Here is a 26,905-nt window from a genome sequence, read left to right as displayed (position 1 = left end):
ACCTTTTCAAAATCTAGAGCAGGATTTGCCACTGGCATTTTGTAGGGCATCCTTGCGCCTCCCTGACTCATCCAGGCTCTCTTATTTCAGCTTTTGGAATCATCCCACAAGTCAGGACTGCACCAGTGAGACATAATCAACATAGTACAGTTGTGTACACTTAACCATAAATGTAGATGTTCAAGTGTATTCACTGTTGTAATATTATTTCCCTCCCTCCTTCCCCTCCTTTCTTCTGGATGGTCTAGGGCATAAACCCTCTAACTCTGGGTAGTCCCTCCCCTTCCCATTTCTTTAGTATCTTGGAATCCATGGTCTCAGACCCCTAATCAGAGGGACATGCTGGGGGGATTGCTACTTGGTGGGAGCAGGAAAATACTGAAATTATTGCGCCAGCTGACTCCCTTTATACCAAAGTGTAGGGACATCAGATAGGGTGTCTGCCAGCTCATGGAGAAAGGAAAAAAGAGTCTGTGGTAGTCAGGCTGGCCAAGGACTTCCACAGCGGGAAATCCCACAAGTCAGGACTGCAACAGTGAACACACTTAAACATCTCCATTTATGGGAGGTGTACACAACTGTACTTTCTCCTCTGAATCAGCAGATTAAGTGGACTGTTGGTTACTATTTTTTGAGAATCTCTGAAACTGCAGTATTTAAAATGTACATTTCCATACATAATGTTAAATAATAAGTTTATGTTGCTTATAGGAGGATGTCACTAAAATATTCTGATTAATTTCTGCTGTTTTCTTTGACCCTCGTGGTGCAGTTAGCAGAGTTTTATACTAACCACCAATGCCTTTTACTATGAGAAGTATTTCAAGTCACTTAAAGACATTTGGGCTCAGTTCACAAGTGCTGCATCATACACTAGAAAGAATTGTTTTTACTCAGAATGTGCAGCAAATTGGACTACTCCATGCATTCTCTGTACACTCCTACATTGGAAGCTCATTGTAGGAAGTGGGACTTACGTTTTACCACAGCTATGCTTTAGGGGATCTTGTAACTGTTCACCTTCCCTGATCACTTGCATGCTCAGCAGCATTCTATCCAGAGGTTTTCTTTACTGACTTAGTTCCACTGGACAGATTTCAAGGGTGATCTGAGGGAAAAAAACTCCAAAATAAACTTTACAGAATTGACAAGTAAAGTATTGATCTGATGTTGCCAATTTTCATTCTTTCCTCAATTGATGGGTTGGAATCCGATCCTCAGATCTGACTCGGCCATTGCTAAAGCTCGTAGCAACCAAAAAACTTAACAAATACTGTCCCAACAGACTAAGCAGGAAATAACACCAATTAAACAAAACTTGTAATAGGTTCATAGGTAGGTACTAGGCTATCGGCCCTAGGGCCTATACAAACCTAGCCATAACAATTCCCTGGCTATTGCTTCCCACAAATATTTACTTTCCTGGATCTCTGTCTAGCAGGGCTACTGATGTGTGTAATAACAAAGAGCAGAAGCTGGATTAGCGGTAAAAAGTTTTATTCTTCTCTTTCATTTGTAAAAGACCTCCTCAGAACAACCTTACATCATCACTGTGACGATTGGGGAGAGATGGGCAAAGGCTGCCAGCCTAGTCAAATAGAATTTGATATATAATTCTGGCATTTGTAAATAAATGTAAAATACAGGCATGTTTTCTTGAATGTAAAAGAATACTGTGAAATGTGGAACTGCAAGATATGTGACAACATCGCACTCTACTGGCCCAGTGCAGCATGTTGTGATCCTTTCATATTAGAATTCGGCTCCAGTGCGTCTTGATGAAGGTTTCATGCCCATTGTTTTAAGGCTAAAGTTTATGACCAGAATTTACATGTGAATGGTGCTTTACTGCTCTGGTTTTTGTTAGAATATACATGTGAAATGTCTTTTATTGTTGTAAGTTTCTGAGCAGGTGTTCAATTGCTAAATAAAGCCGTTTGTTTGCCTGGGAAAACCTAAGTGTCAACATGATGTAATTTGGGAGGGACCCAGCAATGTTTAAATACTATTTCTCACAAGAGACTTGAAAGCATTTTGACTTTGGACATCTAACTCAGCACTCTGCCTTATGCCCACATGTAGGTTTTAGCACTGTGACTTCTTGTAGGAATAGTTAAAGCTAGTAAAGAATAATTAGGTATTTTTTCTTTGAAATCAGACCTGTCATACTGTATTATTTTAAGTTTCTGTGTGATCTCTGAACTCTTAGATATCTCTGTGGTGTAGTAGTTTTGTCTTGTGTTTTAATTATTAAATATTTTTAAAATCTTCTATCTGTGGCTGGTTTGTGTAGAGATGAGCTCTAGAGTCCATTGCATATTTATAGAGGTTATTGTAATAGGCCACTCTAAAGTAACCCTTGACTGTTAGTCATGCTACCATTGGATTATAATATTGCGCAGTAATAATTGGACACCCTTTTAAGGACCTTTTAGTAGCTGATAATTAACTGGGTGATGGCAGGAATTACTACCATATTGTCTGTGTAATAGGGGCACAGCTGGAGAACCTGTGCCAGCCTTTTCCCAGGAAAGTCTGTGTGGTTGTATAACCTCTTCTCAAAATGTGTGTGTATGTATTAGCTACCTGGGCAGAGACATGAAGCACTGGTTGGACAGAGAGGGTACTGGAGGTTTTAGCTTGCCCAGTTAGGCTGATACCTGGACCCTGTAGCTGTGCCAGTGGGGAGTCTTATTGGGGACCTGGTGAGTAAAGGAGCAACCAGCCCCAGACTGACTGTGATCTCTGTGTGCACTTAAGGGAAATTGTACTGTACTGTGTTTATTAGTTATCCTGTCTTCTCTTCTAGGAGACGACCTCCCTGGTGTTAGTGGTGAGGATTGAGGCTCCTTGATTGCTGAGCCAGGGCACGGTCGCCACGTGTGGTTTGCAGTGGTGGGATCTACTTCACACACTAATTGGCTTGTAGTGGTGTGGGTAGAGCGAATTCTTGTAGCTTATGTACAGTGATCTCTAAAAGTGTTTTGTACACTAAAACAGCCATTCATTGTATACTCAGAGTTCAGATCACAATTGTTTTATTTCTTTTGCTAGCTTAGTGTTAGTCAGGGTGAGCAGGCAGCATGTCAGCAGAGGAGTATGGAAAGCTGACAAGGAGCCAGCAGGCGGAGATGTGTCAGGCTAGGGGGCCGGTGCATGGAAACCTGACTAAGGCAGATCTGATTGCAACCTTTGTTACAGCTGCATCAGAATACAGCAGCTTGGAGGACAATCAGACTGACAGTGGAGATACAATATCCTCGGAAAATGGACAGCTCAACCTTTCTGCAGTGGACTTAAAAATCCAGCTGGAGCTTAAGAGACTTGAGTTGGAGGCCAGGCGTATGGAACTAGAAGCAGCTGAGAAAATGAGGATCCTAGAAGCTGAAGAATAGGAATGGCAGAGAAAGCATGAGAGGGAAATGCTGACTCTTCGCCAGAGTCATGGAGGTAATGGGGAAGGGAGTATCTGGACCTCAGAAGCACAAAAGGTCAGTAAATTTTTTCCACAGTTTAAAGAGTGGGATAACTTTGATAGCTTCATTCATATGTTTGAGTGGGTATGTAAACAGTATGAAGTTGACCAAAGGCTCTGGGTACGGTTCCTGACCCCCTTACTCCATGGTAAAGCTGTAACTTCTTTAGCAAAAATGCATGACACTGACTGTTTTGATTATACTGCTGTAAAAAGACATTTGTTAGAATGTTTTAAGCTAAGACCTGAAATGTATAGGAAAAAGTTTCATGAGCATAGACGCAAGGCAGATGAAAATGTATGTGATTATGTTGCTGAACTGTGCACGTATTTTCATAGCTGGGTGAGTGGATGTCAGTTCGCCACTTTTGAAGGGCTGGCAGACCTTTTGGTAAGGGAACAAGCCCTTAGCACTTTGCCTGAGGACATGAGGGTCTGGTTAGCTGATAGACAGTGTGCTACTTCAGAGGAGTTGGGGAAGAATGGGGACCTGTACCTAGCAAGCAGTGCAGCCCTGCACAGGAAAGGGACCCCCAGTACTGCTCATGGGACTAAAGGAATCCATGGTAGGCAGTGCAGACTGCCCCAACAGAATCTGCCAGTAGCAGGGGAAGCCACTAGTCCAGGTACACGCCCAGGAGCTAGGGTTAAATGTTTTGAATGCAACCAGTGGGGCCATGTGGCATACAGATGTCCACGGAGGCAAAGTGGGGAACCAAAGGTGAGGGAGTCAGTAAGTGGGAAAGATGAAATGCCAACAGTGGGTTGTCTTGAGACAACAGGGGTATGGAACTACCATCCTGCAGATGTCCTGAGAGGGAAGGATTTGGATGAGGCAGTACTATGTACTTATGCAGTTACATGCAGTGAGGCTAGGAGACAAGCATGTGGGTCTGGTAGCCTGGGGGAGACCCAGACAGACTGCATACTTGCAGCCAGGACTGCTGAGGTTATTACTTCAGGGAGTGAGCTATGCTGTAGCAGTGAGACTGAATGTGAGCCACAGCTGTGTGTGGGTACTGATGTTCCCGTGGACAGGGTAACTGCAAAGGTAGAGGTGAGTAGTAGTGCCCAGGCTGACAGTGAGGCATGACTGTCAGAGGATGCCAGACTTGCTGTGGAAGGGGAGCTGGGAAGGGTTACAAGGTGAGACTTGAGACAGGCTCAGCTCTCAGACCCCTACACTGCAAGGCCTGAGGCAGGTAGCTAGGGAGGCACCTGATTCTCAAGGGAAGGGGGAATCTGTATACTGGAACAAAGGGTTACTGTACAGAGAGTGGACCCCTGAGGGAGGGCTAGAAGGTCAGAGAGTACAGCAGTTGGTAGTGCCTAGAGCTTACCGTCTGGTGCCTCTAGCCATAGCCCATGATATTCCCTTTGCAGGTCACATGGGCATAAAACGTACAAAGAGGCATATTATGCAGAACTTCTATTGGCTTGGAATTTCCAGAGATGTAACAGGGTACTGCAGGACCTGTGAGCAGTGCCAAAAGGTAGGCAAGGCAGGAGACAAGGTGAGAGCTCCTTTGATGCCTTTGCCTGTGATTGAGGAACCATTTCAGAGGGTAGCTATGGATATTGTGGGTACTCTGAGTACCCCAAGTTCCACAGAGAAAAAGTATATCCTAGTGATTGTAGATTATGCTACACGATACCCTGAGGCAGTGGCTTTGTCCTCCATTGAGGCAGAGAAGGTGGAAAATGCATTGCTAGAGATTTTCAGCAGGGTAGGTTTCCTAAAGGAAATACTATCAGAAGTGCCAATTTTATGTCAGACCTGCTGGCTTGTCTGTGGAAGTCCTGTGGGGTGAAGCACATGAAGACCTCCCCCTACCATCCCCAGACTAATGGTCTTGTTCAGAGGTTAAACTCTACAATCAAGTTCATGTTACTGGCATTTGCAGATCAGTTTAAGAGGGAGTTGAGACAAATATTTGCCCCATCTGTTGTTTGCTTACAGAGAGGTTCCCCAGGAATCCACAGGTTTTTCACCCTTTGAATTGCTGTATGGGCATAGGGTGAGGGGACCTCTAAATTTAATTCGAGATGAGTGGGAAGTTGAGTGTGAGTCTCACAAGGAGTCTGTTTTGGCATATGTCCTGAACCTCAGGGCAAGGCTCAGGGAACTCATGGGCCTGGCCCAGGAGAACCTGGCTGAAGCCCAACAACAGAAAAAGGTGTGGTATGACAGGAATTCTCGAGCTAGAGAGTATGCTGTTGGGTAGCAGGTGATGGTTCTCATTCCTGTCAGACACAACAAGCTGGAAACAGCTTGGGAGGGACACTACAAGGTGGTAAGAAAGGCAAGTGATGTTAACTACATGGTGGAAGTGCTAGGCAGATGGCAGGGGCACAAATTGTACCATGTTAACATGATGAAACCTTACCATGATAGGGAGTCCCTTGTGTTGAGCATTTGCAGTGAATTGCAGGAGGAGTCTGAGAGAGATCCTGTGACTGATCTCCTCAGTGAGGCTTGGGCTGACACCTTGGTGGAGGGGTAGCAATGTCCCAGCAGCTATCTCCTACCCAGGTTCGAGAAATCCGAGCAGCGTTGCAGGGGTTTGGGGGCATGTTCACCCGGGAAACCAGGGAGCACCCACCTGGCGCAGCACCAGGTGGATATAGGACCACAACTGCCTATCAGGCAGGCCCCTTATAGGGTGCCTGAGAGAGTCAAGCAGACTCCAAGGGAGGAGGTACAGGAGATGTTTGTGCTAGGGGTGATTCAAGAGTCCAACAGTCCCTGGGCCTCACCGGTGGTGTTGGTGCCAAAGAAGGATGGCAACAACATGTTCTGTGTGGATTACAGGAAATTAAATAGTTACACAGAGTCAGATGCTTACTCCATGCCTAGGACAGATGAGTAGCTGGATGGAGCTAAGTATCTTACAACCATTGATCTTACCAAGGGTTACTGGCAGGTGCCCTTGACTCCCAGTGCTAGAGAGCAGTCAGCCTTTGTGACTCCTTTTGGCTTGTATGAGTTCACAAAATGCCCTTTGGGATGAAGAATGCCCCAGCAACTTTCCAGAGGCTGGTAGATCATATCTTAGCAGGAGCAGGAGGGTTTGCCCTTGCTTACATGGATGATATTGCTATCTACAGCCATTCCTGGCAAGAGCACCTTCAGCATGTCAGGGAGGTGCCAGGCAGACTACAGAGGGCAGGGTTGACCATTAAGCTGAGCAGATGTCAGGTGGGAAGTGCAGAGGTCTCCTACCTAGGACATAGGGTTGGGAGTGGTAAGATAAGGCCAGAACCTGCCAAAGTGGAAGCTATTCGGGCATGGCCTGCACCTGTTACCAAAAAGCAGGTGAGGACATTCTTGGGGACAGCAGGGTACTACAGAAAGTTTGTTCCCAATTATAGTACCATAGCTGCTCCCCTCACAGACCTGTTAAGGAAGAACAGGCCAGATAAGGTAGTGTGGACCCCAGCATGTAAGCAGGCATTTCAGAAGCTTAAGGAAGCTTTCGGAGGACCCCCTGTGTTAGCCAGTCCAGACTATAGCAAAGAATTTGTTGTGCAGATGGATGCTTCAAACTATGGGGTGGGGGCTGTACTTAGCCAGATTTTTTCAGAGGGAGAAGAGCACCCAGTGGTTTATCTCAGTCGTAGGCTCCAACCCAGGGAGGAATGCTATGCAGCGGTAGAAAAGGAATATCTAGCCATAGTGTGGGCACTACAAAAACTTCAGCCTTATCTGTATGGATGAAAATTCACTGTGATGACAGATCACAACCCTCTGACATGGTTAAACAGAGCCAATGAGCAAAATGCCAAGTTGCTAAGATGGAGTCTGGGGTTGCAAGCATATTGTATGTCAGTGCAGCACCGCAGTGGGAGTAGCAGTGCCAATGCAGATGGGCTCTCAAGACAGGGAATGGGGTGAGGTACACCCAGATAGACCTGACACTCTCAAACGATGTTTCTCAAGGGGCACTTGAAAAACTTTCTTGAGTTCCCCAGGGGGGAAGAGATGTGACGATTGGGGAGAGATGGGCAAAGGCTGCCAGCCTAATCAAATAGAATTTGATATATAATTCTGGCATTTGTAAATAAATGTAAAATACGGGCATGTTTTCTTGAATGTAAAGGAATACTGTGAAATTTGGAACTGCAAAATATGTGGCAACATTGCACTCCACTGGCCCAGTGAAGCATGTTGTGACCCTTTCATGTTAGAATTCGGCTCCAGTGCATCTGGATGAAGGTTTCATGCCCATTGTTTTAAGGCTAAAGTTTATGACCAGAATTTACATGTGGATGGTGCTTTACTGCTCTGGTTTCCGTTAGAATATACATGTGAAATGTCTTCTATTGTAAGTTTCTGAGCAGGTGTTAGATTGCTAAATAATGTCATTTGTTTGCCTGGGAAAACCTAAGTGTCAACATGATGTAATTTGGGAGGGACCCATCAGTGTTTAAGTACTATTTCTCACAAGAGACTTGAAAGCATTTTGACTTTGGACATCTAACTCAGCACTCTGCTCTATGCTCACATGTAAGTTTTAGCAATGTGATTTATTGTAGGAATAAAGCTAGTAAAGATTAAGTATTTTTTCTTTGAAATCCGACCTGTCCTACTGTATTATTTTAAGTTTCTGTGTGATCTATGGACTCTTAGATATCTCTGTGGTGTAGTAGTTTTGTCTTGTGTTTTAATTATTTATTATTAAATATTTTTAAAATCTTCTACCTGTAGCTGGTTTGTGTAGAGATAAGCTCTAGAGTACATTGCATATTTATAGAGGTTATTGTAACAGGCCCCTGTAAAGTAAGCCTTGACTGTTAGTCATACTACCATTGGATTATAATATTGCACAGTAATAATTGGACACCCTTTTAAGGGCCTTTTAGTAGCTGATAATTAACTGGGTGGTGGCAGGAATTACTACCGTATGGTCTGGGTAATAGGGGCACAGCTGTAGAACCTGTGCCAGCCTTTTCCCAAGAAAGTCTGTGTGGTTGTATAACCTCTTCTCAAAGTGTGTGTGTGTCAGATACCTGGGCAGAGACATGAAGCACTGGTTGGACAGAGAGGGTACTAGAGGTTTTAGCTTGCCCAGTTAGGCTGTGACCTGGACCCCATAGCTGTGCCAGTGGGGAGTCTTATTGGGGACCTGGTGAGCAAAGGAGCAACCAGCCCCAGACTGACTGTGATCTCTGTGTGCACTTAAGGAAAATTGTACTTTACTGTGTGTATTAGTTATCCTGTCCTCTCTTCTAGGAGACTACCTCCCTGGTTTTGGTGGTGAGGATTGAGGCCCCTTGATTGCTGGGCCAGGGCACGGTCATCACAATCACATCAGACTTTTTATACCATTTCATATTGATTAAAATCAACCATTGATATTTCCAAATATTTGATATTTTCTAATTTTTCCTTACCAGTTTACAAAAAGAGTAAATCTTCTGTTACCATAGTTGGTATTTTTTTTCCTCATCTTTCGTACAGTAATGTACTTCTTTACTGTTGTTAGTAAGTTTTTTGCTTTCTACACTTTAGTGTAGTCCCTTTTATTACCATCATTGGTAGTTTCTTTTTTTCTTTCTACCTTTTCTTTAAGTAAAAAAAAAAACTGTTCGTTCTTAACTTTATTTGCAGTTGATCGCATCATGTCAGAAAAAGGCCTCATTGGATTTAAAAAAATGCGTTGTGTGCGGGCACAAGCTTCCGATGCCCACACTGTGTGTTTACTGCTTTGGGCCATTACATTTGCTGGAAGATTGTTCTGTCATGGCTTTAACCCAGGGCATTTGTTGAGAGGAAGAACAAACTTCTATTGAAAGGTTTGTGCCATTCTGCTTTCAGAGAAGCAATATCTGGGGCTCAGTCCCCCAAAAGTAAAGATTCAAAGTTGTCTTCTCCAAGACCATCCATATCATGCACCCAGGTCTCAGAGCAGTGTAGGAGTAGATCCAAACCACATCCAAAGAAAAATTTATCAGATCCAACTACCTTCAGCTGTACCACTTTGTCTTTTTTGTCTACCCAAGCCAAGATGCTTGCCATCCATGGATCCAGTGCATTGAAGGGTGCCCTCACATTTTTTCGAGTATCACTAATGCAGGTCCCCCTCTGTTATTTCCACTTGTTCTTCCAGAAGTTTGACGGAGGAAGATGTGGAAAGAGTGGTGCGGAAGATCCACTCAGCAGAGTCAGATGGGTGTCTCACCGGCTTCTACACCTTTGGGTCAGGAGGTCCGTTCTTTGACTACAAGTTTCTCCTCTGATACCTTCATCTGTTTCAGAGTCAATGGATCTAAACCTTCTGGCATTGTCTGGCTTGGATCTGAAGACAGCAGTATTATTGGGTCTAAAGCTTACTCTTAGTGCTCTGGTTCAATGGTATCCAGAGGGCTCTAAGAACAGCAGCTTCCCTGTCGGATCTGAGGTATTGGAGTCAACGCCAAAGTTGGCAGGCCAGTCTCTGCACCTTGGAGCCTCTGCATTTGATAGCTTGGTTCTGGCTTCCACCTCAGGGCGATTGCTTTCGGAGTAGGGGAGGTCAGCATTCCAAAAGGTTGTCTTTTTGGAGCCGAGGTCTTCTGTTTCTCTTAAGCAGTCTGCCTTTGCGGCTGTGAAGACGTTTTTTCTGCCCCAGCAGAACAGAACAGCTCAACCCCCTCAGATCTTCAGCCTTCTACCTTGATTTCTCTACACTCATAGTCTCATCACTCTTTACCACAGGGGCAGACAGTTTGAGACCCCCAGGCTTCTCAGCAGGGTATTTCACTTTCTTCCAATACCTCCTTAGAGCATCCCACTGAGAAGGTCCTTAGGAAGAGGTTTAAGAAGAAGGACTTGGACTACCCAGAATAGTTGGTCACAGATGATATGGACTTCGATGAAGTTGAAGGGTCCCCACGGTCACCTGAAGATGTCTCATTTGGAGACATCCTTGATATCCTAAAGCAGAGAAGTGGATCAACGCACAACAACCCTTCATCTGAGGAGTCTGTATTCCTCTAGGCTTTTGGTACTGATCCATCTATCTCCTGGGTTACTCCACCAGCCAGTGAACTTATTGAGTTGGTCTCTCGGTGGGCATGGAAGGAACCTGACACAGTTGAAACCATACCCAGAAGACTGGACAAGATTATGCTACCACCTTCAGGGGAAGAGTTTTGGACTAAAGGAGGTGCCTGTTGATGCCATGGTCATAGCAGTAGCCACCACAAAGGAACTTGCAGAAGAGAGTTCCACTGTTCATCCCCGTAACAGGGAGTCTAGGTCGATGGACAGGTTTGGGAGGCATGTCTACACCACAGTGACCTTCGTCTTAAAGTCGCTGAATTATTTGTCAAACTTTATTAGGTTGCAGAGGGATTTGATTAAGGAACTGTCAAATACCCTCTCAGGATCCGAGTCTGCAGAGGTCCAGTCATCTGTGACTTCTCAGTTGGCTACCCTCCAGTCTATTTCACATTCATTCATGAGGCTCATTTTGAACATAGCCAAGGAACGTCAACGTCCGTAGATTCAGGCATTTCCATCAGGAGACATACATGGATGTGCTTATGTGATTTTGCAGAGCCCTTCAACTCTTCATTTGTTAGCGCTCCTTTTGACGACATGTCTCTGTTTGGCCCCAAAGTGAAAGAAACATTATCCAGGTGTGAGAATAATGGAAAGACTCTATCTGTCATAGGGGTATGTTTTTCAACCCCTCAAAGATCTTTTTCTAGGAATCATTGAGGTGGTCGAAAGATATGGTATAAGAAATCCCAGGGTCCTTTCCAGGACACGTGAAGGAACTTCCCCCAGGGACAGAGGGGGGAGCTCCAATGGGCAACGCTGCCCCCGTGGCAGAGGTGGCCTATAAAACCAGGAGTCCAGAAATTCTTTCTTTAATGGGCCTTACCCTCGCTCCTGAAAGGAGACCCAGTTGCCCACCTCGGGTGGCCAATCAGGAGTCATTTATCCCTGCACCAGAGAGTCTGGCTATACATAACAAAAGATACTTGGGTGCAGAGGAGTATTTCCAGAGGTTATATAATGCCCTTTTCCCCTTCCACCTCCAATCTCAAGAAAAATCCCTGATTTTCCACCCAGTCAGAAGGAAGAAGCAGCAATTCAAATACAAAAGCTTCTAGAAAAAAAGTCATCCAAGAGGGTCCCATCAGACCAGACAGATTCCAGAACTTACTTATGGATCTTTTTAGCGCCAAAAAAAAACAAAAAAAAAAAACAAGGGACTAGAGACCAGTTATGGCTTTCAGCAACTTGAACAAGTCAGTTTAACATGCCAAGTTTTGGATGGTCATGGTTTAGACCTTTCTCCCTTTTCTGGGCTGTGATGATTGGATGTGCTCGTTAGACCTTCAGGATGTGTATTGTTACATAAGGAAGAATAGGCAATCCAGAAAGTACTTATGCTTTTGGTTGGGAGCCAGTCATTACCAATTCAGAGTTCTGCCCTTTGGTCTCACCACAGCCCCCAGGGTATTCACCAAATGTTTGGCAGTAATAGCAGCTCATTTGGGACTGCATGGATTCTGGGTGTTTCCATATCTAGACGACTGGCTCATTACTGCCCGAACAGGCATCAGTTAATAAGGGCAAGAGATCAGGTTATCCAGTTGTATTCTCATCTGTAGATAACTATAAACAATGGCAAATCTCAAATTCAGTCAGCTCAAAATTTGGAACTCTTAGGAGTACTGTTCAGCACAAAATCAATGATAGCTTAACTGCTTCCATCAAGGGTTTAAACTGTAAGATCACATGTCAGCAAAATATCTGCAGGACCAAGATTTCAGCCCACTTGGTCCTTAAAGCTAGTACCTTTAGTCAGATATTACATGAGCATTCTACAGTGGATGCTAGCAACACAATGGTCAATGCTTTTCCAACCCATTTCAATTCTGATACAAATCACTCAGATATGCAAGACAGATCTCAGATGGTGGATTCAGTTAGGGCAGGTTCTACAAAGCCATCCATTCATTCCCCCTCAGCCCAAGGCCGTAGTGACCACGGACGCTTCCCAGTTGCAGTGGGGGGGGGGGGGGCATTTTCTGGGTAAGAGAGTCCAAGGCACTTGGTCCCTCAAAGAGGCTAACTTGCATATCAGTGTCCCAGAGATGAGAACAGTCCTTTTAGCATTGCAGGCCTTCTGAGATGCCCTCCCTTCAGGGATGATTGCAATTCAAGTGGATCATATGTCAGTAGTTTGGTACATCAAGAAACAAGGAGGGACCAGCTCATACCCCTTGTGTTGAGAAGCACTCAGTGTGTGGCAATGGATGTTCTCATCCAACTGCTTTCTCATAGCAACACACATTCTGTGACATTCAGTGTGATAGTAGACAAACTGAGCAGGTGCATTCTTCTACCTTGCAAGTGGTCTCTCAACAAGAATGTAATGGAAATGATTTTTCGTCGATGAGGCCAGCCTTGCTGTGATCTTTTTGCTTCTCTCCTAAACAACAATTGCAGCAGCTACTTTGCCCTAATCCCCCCACAGGGGGAATCACTGAGGGATGCTCTGCTTCACGATTGCCCCCCCACCCCAGTCTTCTTTATCCTTACTCACCAATCCCAATAATTCCAAAATTTCTACAGAAAGCTGTCAGGTTGAAGAGCAAAGTCATGCTTATTGCACCATACTGGCCTCGACAGATTGGTTTCCCTTCCTTTTGCCTCACTTACTTCATCAACCTTGGATCCTGGACTTCCTGTCTCACCCAATGGGCATGATCCATCCTGACATCTCAAATCGCAGACTGACAGCGTGGTTTCCCCAATTCCATTAGTAGCCAGACAACAGATGCGGTCTTCCCTTGTCCGACATATTCTTTTATCTTCCCATAAACCTTAAACAAGAAAACTTAATACAAGTAAATGGAAAAAATTTGTTTACTGGGCACAACAAAGTCATGTTGAGCCATTTTCAGCTCTGATCCATAACACACTTGAGTTTTTAGTCTTTTTAAAGAAGAGGCTAGTTCCTCAACCATTAAAGTTCAGTTTGCAGCAATATCAAATTTTCACATTGGATTCGAAGGTTCTTCAGTAGCCTCTCACAAATTGTGCAGAGCATTTTTGCAAGGCACTTTACTTTTGAGACTTCTGTTTAAAGACCCTACTCCCCCATGGGATCTCAGTCTTGTACTGCAAGCTATAATGCCATCCTCCTTTGAGCCAGCAGCTAAACTGACCTTAAGTATCTTACTTGGAAAACTGTTTTCCTATTAGTTGTTACCTCTGCTAGACAAATTTCAGAGATTCAAGCTTTGCCTCCATACTTGATATTTCACAAGGATAGAGTGACACTGCAAACTAATGCCTCCTTCGTTTCCAAGGTGGTGTCAGAATCTAATATCAATCAATCCATTAATTTACCAGTATTCTTCCTTAATTTTGCAAACAAGTGTAAATACATGATAAATTTATTGGATGTTCACAGACACCAGTCCCCATCTTTTCTAGTTACAAACTTCTGAAAGAATGAGCTTGTAAAGGAACGTCACTGCCCTTTATATTTATAGTTTATTTCTATATTCAGTGTATGCAATATTATTCCTCCTTATGCATGGTAAGTATTTCCTTTCTGGTAAAAATCAGCAAACAAGAGCTGAGGTAACTTAGGGTTGATGCATTGTGGGTAAGGGAGAAGCTCGAGAGTTTTTTAGTTGCCACGAGCTTTAGCAACAGCTGAGTCTAATCCAGTCCTCTGATCTGAACCCATCAGTTGAGGAAGAATGAAAATGGACAACACAGAGATGGAACATTGTGATAAGGACATAACTTCTTTATTTGCGTATTGCATTAGATTAATATATGTAAACAAACCACTGTGCTAGACATTAAATTAAAAATAAACAAGTCACAGTACTAGCCTTTCACTTTAGAAAACGGCTTTAGCACATAATAGTGGTAGCACATATATAGGACACTAACAAAGGTTAATTAAAGAGTGGATCAGCAGCCCAGCCATAGTTAGGGAAGACTAAGGTTTGTTGTAAGGTACATTGCAGACAATTTTTGGACTTAAGCATATAGTTGGTGTCTAGTAAAACTAGGTACGTAATTAAGTTCCAAAACCAAAAAAAAAAAACCCACAAAAAAACAACTCTCCCAAGAACAAGTGGTGTTAACCATCAAACACAAATCCAAATAAAGAATGAAAACCACCACACCACAGCTTAAAGGTACTGAATAAAATCTTCTTTAATAAACGGTAAGCCTTTTCACAATAATTCCTGCTTCATCAGACCATACAAATACTAAAAAAAAAATGCACTTAAATATCAAGCGTATTTAAAAAATAGCCAATAAAAAGCAGCAAACAATTAATGACAAATCAGCTACTTTTCATTTAAAGAGCTTTTGCTCTTTTAACACTGGTTTAATGGAAGTCCTACCATTAATACCGGGTAGTCTCTCAGCTTGTAGGCGGATGATCCAATCAAGTTCTAACAACAACTCTAAACCCAAATGTTGAGATGGTCAGAGGTAGTGTATGTGGTGGTGATCTAAGAAATTATACTGAGGGACGTGAACTTGATTGGATCATTCACCTACAAGCTGAGAGACTACCCGGTATTAATGGTAGGACTTCCATTAAACCAGTGTTAAAAAAGCTAAAGGTCTTTAAATGAAAAGTATCTGATTTGTCATTAATTGTTTGCCGCTTTTTATTGGCTATTTTTTAAATATGCTTGATATTTAAGTGCAATTTTTTTTAGTATTTGTATGGTCTGATGAAGCACGAATTAGTGTGAAAGCGCTTACAGTTTATTAAATATTTTATTCAGTACCTTTCAGCTGTGGCGTGGTGTTTTTGTTCTTTATTTGGAGATGTAATTAAGCTGTAGAGTCAACTTGACACACGCTTTCTTAACACTTTGTGGTGGCATGTCTAAAGCAAAAAAGATGCTTGAAGGGTTTCTGACTTGAAGTACAGAAAGAAAACTGTTGAAGGAAGAGAAGGGGAAGAAATGTAATGCTTCAGTAACCCTCCCTGGAGCAATATAATAAAGTAGCATAATGTGCTCGGCAAAAAGATCCTTAAGGGTGAGGTTACTAATAACAGTAGACATACCCTTCTTCCATCCATTTTTACCATTTGGTTTATGTAGTAACTCGATTTTCTTAGTGCATGAAAGAAATTGCTATTGTATGCAGCCGCACTGCTTCTCACAATTTTTGTCATGCTGTATTAATTTTTATTCAATTTGTATGTAAAAGCATGTATACTTTTTGCTGCAGATCAGTCCTCACAGAAACATGGCCATAGTCTGCATTCACATGCGAAGCAAAACAGATAATAGAAAAATTACCAGACTAGTGCAGTTTAGCTGGTGAGTAAATGTAAATGTTATTTCTCCTACACTGACCTTTTCCTGGAAGGTAATGTTTTATGTTAAATAATTCACCTCATAGCATACATTCCTAACAAACATCAAACATGACCCAGCATTCTGGTTTCTTGCTGTTAACCAATCCCAGTAGTTGCTGAAGTATTAAACTACTCTCCTCCCTAGAAAGGAAAGGTGATCTTTGGCTGTTTTACTTCCGTCCCTACCCTTGGACTTTCCCTGAAGCTTCCCTTTAGCCTTACTATTGATAGATACCCTCCTATCTCTGCAGAAGCAGGAGATGCCTTAGTATGTATGCCTTTTCCCTAAGTAACCATTTTTGTGAAGCAGGTTTATCTTGGTGAAGTTAGTCTACCAGAGATTTTACCTTGATGTGGAGAAGCCATTATTGTTAGATGGAGGCATGCACTTTATCATTCTGTCACTTTACATTTGGATGTTCCAGAACTGTGTTCTTTGGAGCTGTCACCTTAGTTTTCCTTGCTGCATTCATGGAACAATAATTTACAGTTTTAGTGCTGCATTTCTCTAGAGACTGCATCTCATGGGTAGGGTTTTACTGACTTGTGACCAGCAATTGAAACTGGCTGTAAGCTTAGAGTCTAATACAGTTGAATATTTGCAGCATCCTTTTTCTACCCTGAGCAGCTTGCTTGCAGTTCACTTATTTTATCTTTGGCTGTACAGATCATCCAGCAACAAAACAGTCAGAAAAAAAAGAGTTTAGTTTTCTAGGCTCAGAAGAGTAGCTGCTAACAGCCAATTCATCATGTAAATGCATTACAAATGAGGACAAATCTTTCATTCATGGATTTGAAGTGCTTAATCAGTTTTCCCATGGCTTGAATATATTGCGCCATGGTTTTGTTTTGTTATCAGATGGCTTCCCAGCAAGTGACCATACAGACACAACAGGCGGCACAGCAGCAGAAAGTCACCTATGCAACTCAGTCAGGTCTTAAAACAGGGTTTTTGACCACCCCACTTCCTCAAGCACAGAAACCATCTGGAACCCAGCAAGTTCAGACTCAAATACAGGTAACTAGAAAATAAAATTTTAAGTTTGCATCTTTTATTTTACCACAAAAATCGTATGCATCAGTAAATCATTTGCATAATGTCTTTTAACACCTCTCTTTGAGGAAGAGCCCATTACAAGGTGCAGGTATTTTGAAAATAGCCCCCAGTATCTGATCATAACTGTGAATAGCTTCTGTCAAGAATCGGGAACAAATGCAGAAATGAGGGACTGAGTATCAAAAGTCAAGGACTGTTATTATTTGTAAAGCTTTTAGAATAAGTTGTTTTGTGTTAGCTTGCATTTTCTGGGAAAAAAAACAAAGTATCTGTAAATGGTAGTTAATGCTGATATTAAGTGACTTTAGTCTTCAGTTGTTTTGCTACAGATACAAAAAAATTGTGAGGTACAGTACAAGATTCTGAGTCAGAGATGCCTCTTAAAATGAGGGGCAGTTGAGAGGCATGCATCTAACATTAAGGACTTTTTTTTGATGATACCTGTGTTTTTTTAGGAAGGGACATCCTGTCCACATATTGGAATTTGCCATTTTTCTCTTAGAAGTTTGTGCTCTCAGGTGGAGGAGTCTCATTCACAGTAGTGCATGTTGCGACATCATGCATGGGATGCATAAAAATGTGTGCCATCTGTGCTGTCCAGTTCATTTTTTTTATTCACTCTCAGTTCAGATCATGCTGATCTGATGCTATTGTTCTTAGTTCCTGCATTCACATGCCTTTTCCTTCCAACTCTTTTGAATTTTGGAAACTCATCCAAATTCTGCATTAAAAGGCTCTTCACAGAATTGCTGGGATGTTTCTCCTTGCCTAAAGGAGAGGTTGGAGTTTCTTAATTGGAGAATTAGGTCCGAGAATTGCCTAGGGTCTGCCCTTTTTAAAGCCATGTCTATATTTTGCACAACCTTCTGGTTCTTAGAAAGATGGAGACCATCCCTTATTTTAAAGACCTCTACAAAGGTTTGGAAGATTGGGGGGGGGGGGGTGCTGATGGTAGACTTAAGATTGTCTAGGCCTAACAGCTAAAGGAACCTTTTTTCTGAGTCCAACACTTCCACAGAACCACTGTACAAAGGATCATAGGAAGTTACTAGGCTAATGGCAGTAGTCACTAAGACAGTATGAACCAACGGTAAAAAAAAAACAAAAAAAACAGGCAGCCCCCAAAAACAAAAAAAAAAAACTTTTATTTCTCTAACGTCTCGGCCAGCAAAGCCTTCAAGGAGTAAAATACTAAAAAAATCACCTGCCTTATGTACCCCTACTAATAATTAAAATACTTAATTACATAATTAGATAAAAAACCTCCAGTTACGTTCTGAGTTTTAATCCATTAGGAACCAAAGTATTGAACTTCAATATATACAAAGATTATTTATACCGCAGCATATTTTTTATATGGACGCCACCATATTAGTCATCATTTATGTTTTCCAAAATTGTTCCCTGTAAACCTTCAACCTCACTTTTATGAACATTTTTAAAATGTTCAGCTAAAGGGCTTTCTTGCTTAACATTCATTTATATTCCTTATGTGCTCCAGAAGCCTAATTCTAAAAGGTCTCTTACTTTCCCCTATTTAAAATTTACCACAAGGACATTTTAGGGCATAAACAATGCCCTGAGTCTCACAACTAAAAGATCTCTATACCATAAATCTAATCTCATTCATTTCTGTAAAGTTCCTAACTATATATTTACAACTTTTACATTTTCCACATGGTGAAGTTCCTTTTAATGTTATCATCCTGGAGATCCTATTAGGGGGAGCTACAAGGCTACCATGAATTAAAAAAATCTCAAATACTTTTTCCTCTTTTATAAGAGATCATAAGTGTTCGAACTCCCCGCTCAGAAAAATCTCTAAAGGATGTCAAGTATCTCCAATAAAATTTAACCAATTCTACTATCTTTGAACTAAAAACATTATACGTAGTGACAAAATACAAGAACTGTACAGAAGAATACTAAAAGTATGTATCATACCTCAAGTATCTCCAATAAAATTTAACCAGTTCTACTATCTTTGAACTAAAAACATTATACGTAGTGACAAAATACAAGAACTGTACAGAAGAATACTAAAAGTATGTATCATACCTCAAGTATCTCCAATAAAATTTAACCAATTCTACTATCTTTGAACTAAAAACATTATACGTAGTGACAAAATACAAGAACTGTACAGAAGAATACTAAAAGTATGTATCATACCTCGGTAATATATATTGATGTCTATCTATGTGTTTTCTTATAAACATGTCCCAACATTTCTGTAAGACATCTCTATTATAACCCGTATCAATAAACATTTCAAATGTTTCTTTACATTTCTGTGTTAAAATCTACCTCATTATTGCAAAGTCTATGTATTTTTAAAAATTGCCCATATGGTAAGGCCTGTAGGGTATGAGGAGGATGGCAACTATGTGCTTGTAGATATTGGATTCCCTCCTGAAGTTTTCTGTGTATCGTTGTTTTAATCTCTCTTCCATTACGTATGTTTAACATCACATCCAAAATGGAGCCCTTCTACCCACTTTTAATCCATCAAATTATAGGTTGAATCTATTCAGTTGCAGTCAGGTCACAAAATAATTCACCAGATCATAATCCCCATCACAAAGAAGTATCAGGTCATCTATAAATCTGTAATACTTCACTACATGTTGTTGGTAAAACTCTAACTTGTATACATATTCCATTCCCCTTGGGGCTTCTACAAGCCTAGCCAAGAGTTTGTCCTGAAAAAGAAACCTCAGTCAGCACCTGTTGCCCCTGTCAGTGGGGGACATGGGTGGAACCCCTGGTACATATTTGTGGTTTCTCATCCACTCATCAAAGCTGTGCTTGAAGAGGGTCATCAAGGTACTCTGTTTGACGTGTATGGGAAGTCTATTCCAGAGACTGAGCAGCCTCTGGGAGACAAACTTGTCTTTCCAGCAGGTTTTGTTGATGTTGCATATTAGATTCAGGCCTTTTGAGCAGATGATGTGCGAGGAGTTATACTTATGGATGTGGAGCATCTCTAGTAGGGCAAGGTCCAAGATTGCCTTGTAGGCGAGACACAGATCACCTCTGAGCTACCTGTACGATACTGAGTAGAGTGATAGTGATTTGAGCCTGTCCACATACGACAGGTGTTGGAGGCCATGGATTCTCTTTGTGAGGTATTCCTGTGGCCTTTCCACTTGGTGCAGATGTTTGGAGAGGTGCATACTAAACGGGGCATTACACTGATTTAAAATGTTTCCTGAGATTTAAGTATTTAAAAAAAAAAGTCACCCTTTGGTGGAGACTCCAGCAACAACTATTTCTTTCTTGTCTGTGTCATATCCAAAAGGAGCTGCATATAGAACAGATATGCCAGTTTTCTGTTTTTCTTCTTTCCTGATCAAGTCAGGCAGCAGGTCAAGTGAGGAAACACTTTTTTTTCCCCCTTGTGTGGGACAGAGGTATACAAAGTGTGAGACTCAACAACTGTTGATATAGGGCATTAGCCCTTTGTCATGCAGTCTCCTGTACTTCTGCAAACTTAATGTAATCATAGTAGACAAAGGCAGATGTCAGAGGGACTTGCATACAGGGCTAGACACCTTGGTACCAACAAAAACAAAGGTTCCCAATGGTCATTGAAGGCAAGTGAAATACCGTTTTTAACGTACATGACTTTTATTCACGATTTTGTCTAAACTGATTTCTTCAGAATACAAAATACACCTAAATCACTGTCCCTTGCCTCTACTATACAACCTCATCAATTAAACAATTAATATTTAAAAAAAATCTTACAGTCTAAAATTCCTGAGACATATGATAAAACCCAACAACATTTAAAAGCAGATAAACAATACTTTCACATTTTTCTCACTTTTAACTTTCTGTGTTTTAAAAATCGCTTAATATTAATTGTCTCATTTAAGGACAGCCACGGTGGTGCAGCAGTTAGCGTTGTCACCTCACAGCAAGAGGTTCCCTGGTTCGATCCTTGGCTGGGGTGCCTTTTGTGCGGAGTCTGCATGGTCCTCCCTGTGGTCGCGTGGGTTTCCTCCCGCATCCCAAAGACATGCTGTAGGTGGATTGGACACTCTAAATTGGCCCTAGGTGTGAGTGCATGTGAGTGCGTGCCTTCTGTGGAAGGTAGGGCACCGGGCTGGCAACTCAACACCGTAAAATTCCACTGCCAATTATGAGCGGACAGGTGATCTGCTGTGGCGACCCCTAACTGGGAAAAGCCGAAAGAAGAAGAAGATGATTAATTGTCTCATTTAAACCAGTTTTTTTTTTCTGCCTCCAGTTTCACCTGCTATAAGGTTTCTTTCTGTTCTACATAGTTTTTAAAATCACCACCTCTCAAATCAACATTTCCCACTTCCAAAATTGAAAATAAAATTTTTTATACCAGTCACACTCCAAGGAGTGTTTAAATAATGCATTTTTCAAATCCTTAGTCTTAACACTGTACACGTGCTCCCTTATACGTTCTCTAAGGGTACGAGTGGTCGTCCCTACATAGAAGGTTTCACACCCGCTACACTGCCCAGTATAGGCCACTCCCTTGGTTTTACAGGTAAGATGTCCAGGAACTTTGAAAGTATGTCTGATGTGATCTTTGGTTAGGGCTAGACACCTTGTCTAGACTATCTGTAAAGTTGCATACAGTTCAAAATCCAAAGGGTTGGAATTCTGGTTAAATTAGAATTTTTTTTCCTGTAGAAACAAGAGGACTGTTGTGCAAAAATGGGAAAAATATTAAGGGACATCCTTCCCCTTAGATCTGTATCACATGCTGGCTAATGGCAGATGCCTGAGGAGTGAGGATCAGTGTTTGGCTCTGATGCACTAGTGATTCCTGGTGAGGCCTGCTAAAGATTTGCATGCAGCTCCTCACTGTCAACCTCTAAAGGGGCAAATGGTCAAGATATTACAGCAGAAGCTTTTGCCAGAGGTGCCTTCTTAGAGCTTAACCCTGTGGGCTTTGCAGGAGTAATAGGGTCTCGGTGGCCTTGCATACCTTACCCACACTGTTTGAGACCAGCTTCCTCACTTTGTCCCTTTTAGTATGACACTACTTTAAGCTCTCTCAGCTTTGCATAGGAAGACATCCATGCTGCTGATTTTGAATGGAACTGTGTCATTAACTTAGGAAGAAAAAAATTGTTGGTGTTCTAGAAGTCTTAATATTATTGATCTTACTCTTGATGGTTTCCATTTTTTGGAGCATAGGCAGTATGCAAGTGGAAAGTGGTGATCTTCCTAGGGACAGAACACATGAGAGGTGTAAGTTCTTCAGTGGTAGCTGTCAAGTATAGGTGCACTTGATGATTTTTTCAGGGGACGTTATCAGCCTCAGGTGATCTCAAGCACATACATAAACAGCAATTCTGTTAAATGTACAGTGCAGTGCAAAGGCAGGAAAAGAAATTGTAGATATGGGTAAAATCACTGAAAGCTGGCTGAGTAAGACTATCAGACCTGATTTTCAGATGCCGTGAACATAACAAAAATAAACTGAAAATAGCATAAGCTGTTGCCCTCTCTGTCTGCCTGTCTGGCATCCTGCTTATGTCTCTATTTAAGAAGGAGACCAGTTTGTTTGAGCTTTGGCAAGAGACATGGACATATATCTGCAGCTGAAACACATTTGTCATGAATGATACTAGAGTAGTGATTCCTGTGATAAACATCTTGTTTCCCAGATTAGCTCATAAGTAGATCTTAGTCATTTCCTTGTGTATAGGGATTCAGATGTTTAGCACTTTTTTGTGGTGGTCTTCAGTTGTCAGACTGTGTCCCCCTTTTCTGTCAAAATGCTTTCCAGGAATTTTGACCTAATGCAGACTTGCAGGGCAGAGACATAGCTAGCTCATCTAGTGGCAAGTAGCATTTTCCCTGATCTGGTAACCCTCAACTGTAAGTTGATGAGCAAAAAGTGTAAAAGTCTCTGATCTGGCAGTCTTCACCTAAGGAATAAGCCAGGCCTATTTCTGCACCTCTTAATTCCAATCTGAGGGGAAAAAAGGTCCTACCTCAGGACTGAAAAACTCTTCATGTCCTTCTAGTCAGTGTTGCGGTATTCTTTACATATGGGTTGTATTCCGCCCTACGACCCAATGTCTGGCCAGTATACAAAAGCTTTTAGCCATTGCCAGTATGTGTGATGTCGCACTCCTGCTATGACAACGTCTGCCGTAAAAGGACATCCGCGGGTACCATTCTCAGAACTTTTCTGCCACCATTTGGAAGGTTGACTCCTGTGTGCAGTCTGTAGTCGAATTTCGTGTGTGCATCTCTACCAACTTCAGATAAATACCCGATGAAGATTTATTTTCTTGCCACTGCTGTCTGTTTTTGTTCATGTCATCCAGGAAGGGCAGGTGTAGGTGTGGAAAGGAGATTCCACATAAAGGTAGCCATGACCTCTGGCTTTTCTGTTTAGGGCCTAGCCATGACTACAGATCCTGTTCCATCTGCCAGGCCTTTGTGCCTAAGACTTTGCATAGCCGGCTTTCGGCTCTAAATTTTTTTCTTGAGAATCAGCGGCTTAAACCTCTGGCTAAAGACGTTATGGAGGGTTCCCGGGAAGGTCCTTCAGCCAAGCCAAGTTTGAAGAGGAAGGTGAGTCAGCAGAAATCTGAATCCTCTTCCGCTATGCCTTCTACCTCGGACGTACCCCTTGAGGTCGATGAAGACCTGGTGGTACAGTCAGAGGTCGGGTCCACTTCTTTGGCAGGTACCTCAACTGAAGCTGCCAAAGGAGCGGATCCTAGCAGGAGGACTCTGGCAATGTCCCTGCTGCTACGACTAGGGATACCTCCTTGACTATGTCGGCTGGTAGGCCTACATTGGGTTCCTCTTCCTTGTCCCCTGTCACAGAAGAACAGACAAAAGACAAAACATCCCCCCTTCTCCTTAGTCGGATTGGGATGCCTTTTCCCAGGGTCTGATTAAGGCCTTGATGGCTTTGGAGCCTACTTCCTCAGGCTTCTTTCACTTCTTCTCTGGTTCAAGGCTGTTGGGTCTCAGGTGCTTGACTCTGATTCTGAGAATTCTTCCTCTGATGGTGATTCCTTGTCATATTCCATCCAAATTACTTCACCTTTGGAATATGCATCCCCTGAGGAGGAATCCAGTGGAGGGGATTCCTCTCATGAAAAAATTTCTTTTGGAGAGACTATTAATAAAATGAGGGAATTCTTCAAATGGGATTGTTCCCAGATTTCTGAAGAACAAAAGAGGTATTATAACCTCCTTCAGATGGAGGTGCCCTCTCCCTCTGCACTTCCTCCAGTCCTTCCAGTATGTTCTTCGTGTTTCACTGTTGCAGTCATTACATTTGATTTCAGAACAGAAGTCTTCAACTTAAAGCGAAGTACCCCGTTGGGGAATCTTTTTCTTGCTTCTTACCGATGTCAGTAAAAGTTAATAATTGCATTTCTTGTGGAAAGCAAATACCTCATAAAGATTTTAATTCGTACTGTATTCCTTGCCTAGGCCCTGACCACAACGTACCTTGCTGTCGGTTTTGTGCTTTATTTAATCAGCGCACTATCCGTCGACCGGTATATTTTTGCCTCTAAATTTTTCGGTTCTCAGTTTATCCATAAATGTCGTCGGTTAGCCATCCAACTAAAGGGATTCTGAAAAAACGCAAAGATAAAGACAGAGACGGGCTGCCGAGGTCCAAACTGCCGATGACGATTCTCCTAAGCCAGTCGCCACTTCGCCGGTACTCAGTGAGGTGCTTTCACAGCCCCTGATACCCGCTACTTCTGATTCGCAAGCCTCTCCTGAGACCCATTCGGAGTCCGGTATGCTGCGAGATGCTTCACCTATTGAGCCCGCGGATGTCTCTACCTTGAATGAGTCCAGAGCCACTGTGCAGGCACCGGCTTCTGAGGGTGTATTCAGGCCTACAGACTTGCATATTAAATCGATACCACCTTCATTACTAAGGCCTAAATCTCGATCCATGTCTAAAAAACCGACACCCAGGCCACATGCTCAGGCCCCTATGCCCAAAAAACAAATGATAAAAATGGCTGAAGATCTAATTACTCTAATCCCGGGTAGTCAACCCCCCCCAGGGCTGAGCTTGATTACGAATCTTCTGATCAGGATTCTGTTTCTTCTGATGACTTGGATTTGTCCATACCTACTTATGAGGATTCTGATGCAGAGGATTCCATTCCCTCTGCTTTCCTTCTTGAGGATTTTTCTTTTGGGGAAACTTTACATACTTTAAGGGAGCATTTCCACTGGGAAAGCCAGGAATTTTCTGATTCAAAAAAGAGGCTTAGGGATTTCCTTCTTCTACCTCAGCATAGGCCTCATTGTTGATGATGTGTTCTCAGAATCCAGTTTGGCCCCTGATTCTCTGCCTCCAGCTCCTAGTAAACCTGACAGATACTACAGGGTTCCTGAGTCCCACAAGTTTCTTTTCAAAAATCCTGTTGCAGATCCCGAGACTATTTCTCAGGGCCCAAGGACATTAAGGCTTCTACTGCAAAAAATCCTACACTTTCTGATAGAGACTCCAAGGCACTGGATAGATGGGGTATAAAGGTTTATACTTCTGCAACCTTGGCAATCAGAGCTTTAAACTGCCAATTGCATATGTTAAAATATCAACAGCATATTATTGGACTGCTTAAACAGAACATTATGTTGATTTTGACTGTGTGGAAAATAAAGATTTACAGGATTTAATGCATTCTGCTGAACAAGTTGGAAAACATACTTTGCAATGTGGTTTTGATTCTTTAGAGGCATCTTGCAGGGCTGCTGTTACTGGGTCAGTGTTTAGAAGGCATGCTTGGCTTAAGGAGCAATCTTTGCTTGATCATGTTAAAGCTAAAGTGTTGGATGCTCCTTTAAATCAGGACCGCCTGTTTGGCAACAAGGCTGAAGAAGTTCTTAAAAAGATGGAAGATAAAGCTAAATCTATACAAACTGTTAAAGATTTTTTAGAAGTGCAACCTCCAAGGTTCAGTAGGCACTGGCCTACTAAGAATTGTTCCTTTCCAGTCCCTTCCAGGTCTTCTCAAGCCAAACCCAGACACAGCAAAACCCCCAGGTTTCAGTCCCAGGGAACTCTCAGAACTAAGCAGTGGGGGGCCTCCACTTCCAAATCTGGAAATAACAAGATACCCCCCTATGGTAAACAGTCCCTTTGACTTCCTTTTAAAATTACCAAGCACTTATCTTTTGACCGCCCCTTTAGGGGGAAAGATTGCTCTTCATGCAAAGAACTGGGAACTCATAACCCAGGACAAATGGGTTTTAAATATAGTGTCCCAGGGATACAGATTTCATTTCCACACGCTGCCAACACCATACGGGTGGCCAGACCTGCCCCCAAATCAGTGGGCAGAGGCTCAAAAACAAGTACTTTCCCTCTTAAGCATGCGGGCTATTCAACTGGTACCAGAAGAGGAAAAGGGACAAGGATTCTACTCCAGGCTTTTTCTGGTACCCAGAAAAGACAAATCATGGCGTCCAGTCCTGGACCTGTCTACTCTAAACACCTTTCTGGAGATTCCAAAATTCAAGATGCTGACTCTTCACCATTTACTTCCTATGCTAGGCAAAGACGCCTGGTTGGCAACTCTAGATTTAAAAGAAGCATACCTGCACATCCCAACCAGGGAGTCTTGCAGAAGATACCTATGCTTCAAAGCAGGCTACTCGCATTATCAATTCTCTGCACTGCCCTTTGGCTTGTCTACTGTGCCTAGGGTATTCACAAAGTGCCTAGCTCCAGTTATTGCATTTTGCAGGCAAAGAAATATTCAAATATATCCATACCTGAACGATTGTCTAATTCAGGCAGAAAACCTGGGCATACTTTTAAATCATCTGGCATTTGTAAAAAGGATTCTAACTTGTCTGTGGTACACCATAAATGAAAAGAAATCGCAACTGCTACCCTGTCAACAAATTACATTCTTGGGTGCAAGCTTGAATACAACTGCCCAGATGGCTTTCCTCACGCCAGAAAAGCAAATTCATTTGGTAACTTACTTCAGACAAGTGACCACAAAACCCTGCTATTTGCAAAAC

The 26,905-nt window shown here is 42.4% G+C and overlaps 1 protein-coding gene across 3 annotated transcripts in view; it reads left to right on the top strand.

Moving 5' to 3' along the window:
- EP400 (E1A binding protein p400) overlaps positions 1–26,905 on the top strand; it is a 3,509,270-nt gene that overhangs the window by 3,358,397 nt on the left and 123,968 nt on the right. For all 3 annotated transcript variants that reach the window (XM_044065578.1, XM_044065569.1, XM_044065563.1), the window contains one exon: positions 16,688–16,846. In XM_044065578.1, coding sequence (XP_043921513.1) covers positions 16,688–16,846 — 159 coding nt within the window. The remainder of the gene's footprint in view (positions 1–16,687; positions 16,847–26,905) is intronic.

This window comes from Protopterus annectens, chromosome 1.part0, assembly GCF_019279795.1.
Source record: "Protopterus annectens isolate FY-2018-M chromosome 1.part0, PAN1.0, whole genome shotgun sequence".
Taxonomy (NCBI): Eukaryota; Metazoa; Chordata; order Ceratodontiformes; family Protopteridae; genus Protopterus; species Protopterus annectens.
Note: the sequence above shows the minus strand (reverse complement) of the source record. Positions and strands in the feature narration are given on the sequence as shown.